Source organism: Garra rufa, chromosome 1 (assembly GCF_049309525.1).
Source record: "Garra rufa chromosome 1, GarRuf1.0, whole genome shotgun sequence".
Taxonomy (NCBI): Eukaryota; Metazoa; Chordata; class Actinopteri; order Cypriniformes; family Cyprinidae; genus Garra; species Garra rufa.
Window position 1 is genome coordinate 81,479,342 of NC_133361.1, and position 9,402 is coordinate 81,488,743.

At 36.5% G+C, this 9,402-nt stretch overlaps 1 protein-coding gene across 1 annotated transcript; it reads right to left on the reverse strand.

Annotated features, from left to right (window-relative positions):
• Nucleotides 1-2,081: 2,081 nt before the first annotated feature.
• Nucleotides 2,082-8,894, reverse strand: LOC141342688 (GTPase IMAP family member 8-like). The gene is made up of 4 exons (XM_073847192.1): nucleotides 8,309-8,894; nucleotides 7,094-8,086; nucleotides 2,331-2,522; nucleotides 2,082-2,119 (listed from the first exon to the last, which is right to left on the reverse strand). The coding sequence occupies exons 1-4, from the start codon at nucleotides 8,892-8,894 to the stop codon at nucleotides 2,082-2,084; spliced, it is 1,809 nt and encodes a 602-aa protein (XP_073703293.1).
• Between the last annotated feature and the right edge of the window lie 508 nt (nucleotides 8,895-9,402).

Sequence of the window (9,402 nt, forward strand, 5' to 3'; positions counted from 1 at the left end):
CTTAGAGAGCTAAGTGTAGTAGGCTTCCTCTAGGCCTCCACGCTTGAGAGTTACGTGCACAGGTAGCCGGGCTAGCCGTGGCAGGTCACTGGGCCCCAGCGACTCTCGCTGATGCAGGGGTGATTTCCTTCTTGACTCCTCATTCAGTCAGTTTGATCACCTATCCCTCGGCATGGCGGCGGTTGGTATAAGCGTTCCCACAGTGTCCTGAACCAGGACGCAGTGTAGAGTTCCCTCCGGAAGGGAACGTCTCGGGTTACGTATGTAACCTTAGTTCCCTGAGGACAGGGAACGAGACGCTGCGTCTCAGGGCCATGCCTCGGGCCCTGCACAGACCTCCGTCCGACAAAAAGATGGTGTTGTGCTCTCAGGCACCTGATGATGTCACAGGCTGGCGCCGGCCAGTGTCAAGTTCACTGTCGTTGTTCTATACCTTGTTTCAGAACCGTTCATGCCGAAGGCAGTTCCCATAGTGTCCTGAACCAGGATGCAGCGTCTCGTTCCCTGTCCTCAGGGAACTAAGGTTACATACGTAACCCGAGACGTTTTCCATCCACTGATTTTTAAGCACACCGTTTTCATTGCCATGTTTATCGGTACTTCATTTTGAAGTGATGAGCTCTAATGTACATTAAACACTGAAATGCCCCAGGATTCAAAGGTCTTGTTAAGGAAAGCCGGCATGCTTAAAATAGAAACCTTTATGGAGCTGTTTTAAAATGGTGATGTAGATGCACTTTTTTAAAATTACAGATTAAACCATAATAGATAAAACCTTCATAATAATAGAGGTATGCAGTTGTTGTTGCTTCCGGGAGGATTGAATATAGCTAGGAAAACAAATAACTAATAAAACTTAAGTTTGCTTATATCATTCTTGATTTAGAAGCTTTACTTTTTTATGTTAACAGTTAGTTGTACTTACTTTTGGCCTCTGTGGTGGCTGAGATACTTGGTAATGCCATTTCTACTCCTAAAATAATGATAAAAATTAAACCAACAATCAATTCAAATAGTTTATATGAGAAAAAATGAATGCATGTGCTCGCTATAGACTGTATGATTTTATGTAACAAATTAGCCTGCATGAATTAAAGAACATTTGCTGTCCCACACATTGTAGTACTAGTTAATTTTAAATAATAAAAAACAGCCTATGTCATACTTAAAAATAAATAAATAAATAAATACCCCAAAATAAGTTTTTAAATTTAAGTCGTTACCCTGATAGCACACATACATCTCAGAGATGTCTATTTGACGTCTGCATTTACATCCGTAAGACGTAGTTTGCTCATCTGCAATACGTCTATTAGACGTTTCCTATCTATTAGATGTCTTTAAGATGTTTATGAATTAGAATGTATGTAAAACCAGCAAAACCAGACTAGGCTGGTCTCAGCTGGTTTAAACTGGAAATAGCTGTTTTAGCTGGTGGTTTACCAGCCTGACCAGCCTGGAAAAGTGACCAAAACCCCTCTGAAACCAGCCTGCTGACCAGCCAACTAGCCTAGGCTGGTTTTATCTATTTTTTTTTTCAGCAGGGCAATTTTTTGATTATCCAGGAACGACATGATACCAAGATGGTGACGGCCGAATCCCGCCCACTATGAGCTTTCAAAATTGCTTTTCAGAACCTACGGGTGACGTCACGGACACAACGTCCATACTTTTTACTGCAGTGTTGTGTACCAGTTTCATACCATTCAAGGTGAAGAGGAGATGGTTCGCTCTGGCTGCTGCACTTCACCTGGCCCTCAGCACATATGTGACCTATGTGTGTGGTCCATTATGAGCAGTGTTGCCACAGTTACTTTAAAATAGTAATCGAATTACTGACTACTGATTACTCCTTTCAAAAGTAACTTAATTTCTTTACTGATTACTTTATTTTAAAAGTAACTAAGTTGGATTACAAGTTACTTTATTAGTTACTTTCAGCTGCTGCCAATAACACCCCCCCCCCCATTTACCCTCCTCAATTATCTTGTATAACCACTGCCAGGCTCTACAACCACGTGCAGTGTTGTGCCATCTCAAACACCAAAATGTTTTTTCCTCTTGCAGTCTCATTGTCAACATCACTTGGTCATGCAGTTTTTCTTCACTGAAATGTTTGCTAAGAATCAAAAACAGTTATATGTATTCATGAGACAATCTATTTATGAGCATAATAGCTTCGAAATGTTTTGTAACTACAAACGTACTTTTCAAAATCAAACTAAAATTACAACACTCAATACGTTACATGCATGTCTTCGTTCAGTGTACTCTATAAAGTAGAACTTAAAATTTTTTTGTGAAGCATCTAATGTCAAAAACTGACCTACCATTGCTATGAACCTCCCACGGCCATATTTGAGACCCAGTGCTCTCTCCAGTCAGGGAATGCTCCGCCACAGCTACATCAATGTTAGTGGCAGAGTCTAGTACAAGACCATTGTATTTCTCTATCTCTTGAAGAAGGAGCCTTTTGTCTTCTGCCAGCTTCCTTTGAAGGCGGTGGCGAAGCTTGCTGCTGTCTAGAAGGACAGGAGGTACAGGTGTCGAGGTTTGAGACAGCACTCTTCAATAAATACAAAAAATATATATACTGCACCCCAAATTTTTTTTTGATGAATGTTAAAAAAGATAATTGAAGTATGTGAAAATTTCAATTTAGATTTACAAACGGGAAACTCAGAGATCCATTGAGTAACATTTAGGGGATAACATACAATCCTGAAAATAAAAATGCTGTGCTTTAATTACTTTGGAATGGGCAGTTTCTTATCTAAATATAGTCCCCTTTCACGAAAGCCGCCATGTTCCTAAGGTAGCCCACAACAGACAAACAAACACTGGCTCATCCTACAGACTGGACATTTAAAGCACAGAATTTAATGATTAAGCTTAAGTTTCAGTAAATGATGTGCTAGTTACAGATCTGGCCATTTAAAATGCGCGCGGGAAGTAAAGTGGTCACGTGTGATGCTGGTGTATTGTGAGGGATCCTAGAAAATGCTCTGACACAGGAAAGACATGATCAGTAGGGGGCAGTCATGTAACGCACTGGACTGGAGCGGCAGCAAACATCGCTGCAAAGACTCTTTTGTACGGTAACCTGGAGGGGATACCTTCGGTTCTCTTATGTTTGTCGTGGCCACGACATATGAACTCGTGGGAACGTCATATTACTTTTTGTCGTTGCCACGAGATATTAATTCTTGGGAATGTCATATTAACTCGTGGGAACATCATATTATGTCGTGGCCACAAGATCATTTTGTCGAGGTAACGAAATCCTTATGTTTAATGCATAAACAAACCTGCGTGACCATAACCCAGGATTATCAGAGATAGGTTTATTAATATTTTTTTATTTTGAGTTAAGAAATGATTAAATTAATTGTTATAGAAATGAATGCAATATTAAGTTATTATATTAACAATAGGCAATGCTGTATATGCGAATGCTGTCTGTGCGCGATGTAGACAGCATTCAAAAATTTATCCTGAATAAATATTACATAAAGTACTTCAAATTAAATAGCCCTGCAAGAAACATTTTATGCATCCTAAAGTCTTATCCATTAATTGATCCTCTTTTTTTCTGTAATAAATTTATTATTCGTTTATATTCATTATTTCCCCCTTAATTTCGATCTCTTAACATTCTGAATCTAAATGATAAATGTTGACATGCCATTAAAGCTTTGATTATGCTATATGGCTGGGATTTTTACTGGAATGCAGTGTATAGGTTGAATTTAACATATATATATTGTGAATATATATATATATTCATTTTTTTAGTCTAATTATAACCTATATAGTGTTTCATTGTCGAGTGAATCATTCACGTTCCATTTGTAAATCGTATGGTCACACACGGGCATTAATACAATCATAAAGTCAAAACTTTATTGGCATAATTGTCGTTTACAATATTTGCTAAATATATGGCAAATAGCATATACAGAAAGTTATTTAGGTTAAGCAATTCACAATAAAGAAAAAAGTAGATAGCTCTAATTCACTTATTATTATTTATTATTATTATTATTATTATTATTAGGTTATTATTATTTAAATAACTGGTTAGGGGTATTTATTTTTAACGCCTGACAATTATGCCAATAAAGTTTTGACTTTTTGATTGTATTTATCCCCGTGTGTGACGATAAATGAGCATGTTTTCATTTACAAATGAAACTACGTGAATGATTCATTCCTCAGTAAAACAGTTTAGTATTTATATAGTCTAGTCTATTAATTAGACGAAACAAAATAAAATATATGTTCAATTCAACCTTTAAACTACATTCCAGTAAAAATCATTCATATAGCATACGTCAAGCATTTACAGAATCATTTTCATGAACGTTAAGTAAAGTGAGCCAAATTAAGGGGGGGGAAACGAATATAAACGAAAATAAAAATATATACAAAAATAACAGGCTAATAAAAATAATATTAGTAATAGTAATAATAATGATAATTCTAAAAATATTAATACAAACACAGAAAAAAGACTTTCAGTTAATAGAAGGAATGTAGGCCTATTTTATGTGAAGATTAAATTATTTCCAAATGAAACTACGTGAATAATTCACTCTTCAATGATTTGTCTATTAATTTGTCTATTAACAGCATTGAGCGCACGTTCAGCACAGCTTGGAAGGGTTCCGTGTTTAAAGCTTGCCACAAAACACTGGCAAAAGTAAATACGATGACTGTCTAATAGTAAGGAGATATTTTAATTATTTATTTAGAAACTACTGTTTTCTGAGTCAGTGATGATGCAGTTAACAGTCCTCCTCATATCCTTGTTGGACTCGCGCCTTTAGAGAGAAATGCATCTCTACGGACTAGCTACATAATAAAAACAGTTTTTGTTTTCTATTTGTTTTTTTCGTTGAGTAGTAATTTAAGTCTTTCTACATATTTATTTATCATGTCTGACAAAAAATAACGGTTAAATATTTTCCACTGAAAAAAATGTAACTGATCGAGCTTGAGCCTTCATGTCCTAAAAATGTGTTTTGCACTCTCGCACAAACGATTGGATATGCACCTAATAGCGCATATTTATATCTATTATTATTTATATCTTTTATTTTACATCTATGGATTTTATTTTAGCCAATTCGTGATTTGAGAAGGCAAATTGAAACACAGAGTAGGTCAACTCACTGTCTGCCGCTTGGTCTTTAAGAAACAAAAAGCTTACGTTTAATGAACAAAAATGCTCCATTTTTTTTTTTTTTCTAAATTAACTTAATAAAAAGGAAACGAAATTATAAATACTTTGCCGTTACATACAGAATGAATTACCGATTATGGCGACAGATATTGAAACAACAGACATAACAAATACTGTCCAAATAGCCCTCTTTGTGCAGGGTTTGGCCACAGAATGTTGTTCCTTGCGCCACCTGGTGGATATTATATGAAGCGCAACAACGTTTTAAAAAAATCAGAAAAAGCCCCTGCAGGCCGACGCGTGGCCTCGTGTGCCGAATTGCAGGCTGCCGTGTGAAAATAGACGCATTTTTAATGGCCAGATCTGTAGGTGCCTGTGTGTGTGTTTTTGTTTTTTAAATCTTAAGGATTTTTTGTTACTTTTACATACAGTAATTAAAGGGGGCATAACACACAGTTTCACCCAATCTCATGGTAATCTTGAGTACCTATAGAGTAGTACTACATCCTTCATATCTCCAAAAAGTCTTTGGTTTTATCATACAGCTTTACGATTCTCTCCGAAAACAGCCGAGCTCCTGGAGGCGCGCTGTGGGCTGAGCTAAAGATTGACGAGCAGCCACTCGCCGATTGCCAACAAAACGCATACATTTGCTGTCGTTTCACTTCCCAGCTGCAGTTCTGAATCATGAACGGTATCTTTTCTAGCTGGGACCTCTCCATCTTTCCGTATCAAACGATGTGTAAATCCAGCGTCTAACTGGGCCTTGTTCATAAAACAATGTTTTGTCAACAAACACACTTGCAAAACTCCTTCTTTTTTTTTTCCTGGAACAACAAACTGCATCTACTGTTCATGTAACGCTGGGTTCTTTGGGAAGCTGAGCAAGGTTATTTTTGCCTTCAACCAGAACCACACTTCTTTAGAGACATACTTTCCGAGTGAGACCCGTGTAGCCGAATGAAGCGCGTCGATGGTGGCGCTCTTCCGGGAGAAATGCCTATACAAGGAGTTCCACCCTTCAGGACGTCACGAAGAGCCATGATTAAAAAAAAACTTTCCGAAACTTGTAAAAAAAAAAAAAAAAACAGAAGTGTGTATTTGGCACAGAAATACTCTGTTATATGCCAAATTGTTTGTTTGAAACTTTGGCCATGTTCAACTCTTTAACACTGTTAAGAACTTAACATACATGAAAAAGCATTTAAATAATAAGATACACATACCCAAACAATAAACACTCCAATATGATGCACAGTGTGTTCATGTTAAGTTTATTGTGCAATGATTAATACAGCACATTATGAATTTAACTCATAATCATAATCAAATCAAAAGTAAATATTACTGAAAGTTGAAAAATTGTAAATGTCTTTCAGCAAAATCACTGGCATTTTATAATATAGAATGCATTTACATTTGCATTTATGCATTTTGCAGACGTGTACATTGCATTAGACGTTTGATCTTGCTTTCTCTAGGAATTGAACCCATTACCTTACCATTGCTCACACCATGACCTACAGTAATCTATTTCACTACCAACTGCTTAATATAAGTAAAACACTAACCAATTTTATTTATAATCATAAAGCAATACACACATTTCACACGTTTTTAAGTAGTTCATACTTGAAAATAAAGTAAATTTGAGATATTGATCATGTAATGTAAAAAGCTTAAGATTTGATGCAGTCAAATAATCATGCTAATGAAATATTTTAAGAAATATGCTCACTGATAATCACTAGTGCTTTCAGAATTCTACACCCCAGTGTGCCTCTCAGTGATACTACTTCTTTTTTTCACAAAACTTCCTTAAAGTTGCATAACCCCTCATCAGCATCATGAATATCGCCATGGTCATTTTCTTTAAATACTTCTTTAAAAAGGAATATAGATACTTGCAAAATCCAGTTTCTGATTTATTATCAGGTTCCTCTGCCCTTTCTCTGGTGTCTAGTTTAACTACTTGCAGTTCAGGTCTTTGCTGGGCTTCTCTTTGTGCCTCCTGCAAATCATTATTGGTGCAGTTGATGCCACCATTTTCTGTCTCTCTCTCTCTCATCTCATCTTGCTCTCTCTGTATCCCCTCATTAACGTTTTCCTGTTCAGACCTCTTTTTTTGTTGAGCTTCTATCTCTGCTCTTTTTTTCTCCTCTTGTCTTTGTTTCTCCTCTTGTAGTTTTCTCTGCTCTTCCTCTTTCCGTCTCATCTCTTCTTCCTCTTGTCTAAATTTCTTAGCATCTTCAAACATCTCGTTACTGTAGTATCCTCCTCCATTTTTCTCTATCATTGTGTCAATCTTCTGCATTAGTTCTTCAACCTGTTCTCTGTTATTCAAATCTCTGTTGTTAAAGACGTGATATCTGCCCCCACACTGATCAACTAGACGTCTTAATCTACTGTTCTCCTCAATGAGTTCCTCTATGGACCTTCCTTCTAGCTGATCTCCATGAGTGAAGAGAATGATGGAGTATTTTAACACTTCTTCACCAAACAACATCTCAATCATTTGAGGAATCTGCTGCTCCTGCTCAGTGAATCTGTCATTTACTCTGAAAAAAATGAGAAAAGCGTGCGGTCCAGGGCTGGATAAATAAACACTCCTTGCTATCTCTATCATTAACTCCTCAGGTTCTAACGATGTGTCAAAGAATCCAGGAGTGTCAATTACAGACACAGATCTGCCTGAAATAGTGGCTTGCCTCTCCAAGCACCTTGAGGTTACTGAATTTGTGCTTAGTGAAGATTCAAACGCTTCCTGTTCCAGTATAATATTTCCAGCTGCACTCTTTCCTAAACCACTTTTACCCAGAAACACAATTCTTCTGGAGAAGTGACTTTCGACAGGAATATCCTGGTTGTTGACAGAAATTCTTTTCAGTCCACTTTTTGACACTGTATAAAAAATAAAAGCAAACAGATCACAGAATCACTCACACACTTTTTAAAGCAACATTAATTTTAAATACTGTGCCATTGTGTACCTATATTAATATACTAGATATCTGAAAGTTAAATGCTAAATAAAATAAAAAGCTGAAGGAAGATAAATTCCTGCATCACTAATGTGATCAATGGATAAAACATCCCCTTTAAATTTAGTTCAAATATACTCACATTTCTCTATTTTCCTCTGCCAAATTTTAGAGAACAGAAAATTTACTTGGTCATCACTTTCTTCGGTTTTGTTGTTGAATATCTGCCATCTGCCCTCATATTTTTCAACAAGTCTCCTGAAGTATTCATATTCATAGATGAATTCATTTATGGTCTTGTTTTCTTCCTCCAGTTCATCTCCTCTGGTGAAGAGAATCCAGGTGTTTTGGATGCGCTTTGCTCCCAGCAGCTCCTCAATCTTCTCAAAAGTTTCTTTCTCTTCTTCAGTAAATCTGCCAGGCTGGAGAACCAGCAAAAAGGCACACAGGCCTGATTCACATTTCTGAAGAACTTCTTCATATTTCCAAAGCTCTTCCTCACTCAGCTTTGGACCAGAAAATCCTGGTGTATCATAAACAGTGATCGGTAATCCACAAACTTCACCGACTCCCACAGCTACATCTTTTGTAACAGCAGTGGAGCTTTTCTCTGATTTGAAAGCTTGTCGTCCCAGTATTGTGTTTCCTGATGAACTCTTCCCAGATCCAGTTTTTCCCAGTAACACCAAATTTAAACACACATTTGGTTTTATGCTCGTTTCCCCCATTTTTATTTTGTAGCCTAGAAATAAAATTAACATGGTGAAAAAAAGAAAGAAAAAAAAGGCTACACATGGTCAAAAATGGTAATAGTAGTTTCTAATTAGATGCAGGATAAAGAAAGGCTTTGAAAAATATTCTGGGGAAATTATTCTTAATTTATGTAAGAGTTAAATTTGCAGTGTGCAATGATCAGTTGGTGTGTCATATGAGTATGCCTATGGTAGTATGTAAGGTAAGTTGTTGCTAGGCAGAATCCATGTTCATACTTTACAGACTGTACATGTTTAGACTCAACAGATATAATAAGAACAATAATGTTTATCAATTTTCAAATTATGACTATCCAACTTTCATGCTTTCTTTTAAACTTTCAAATCATATTTGCTTCAAAGTGGTTCTTTGATTGCATGAATTCATGTATGTTTATCTCTGACTATCGTCTATGTTGTCTCTGCAACCTGGCATGTTATAACTTATGAGCACATACATCTGCAAAAATATAACAGAATCTTG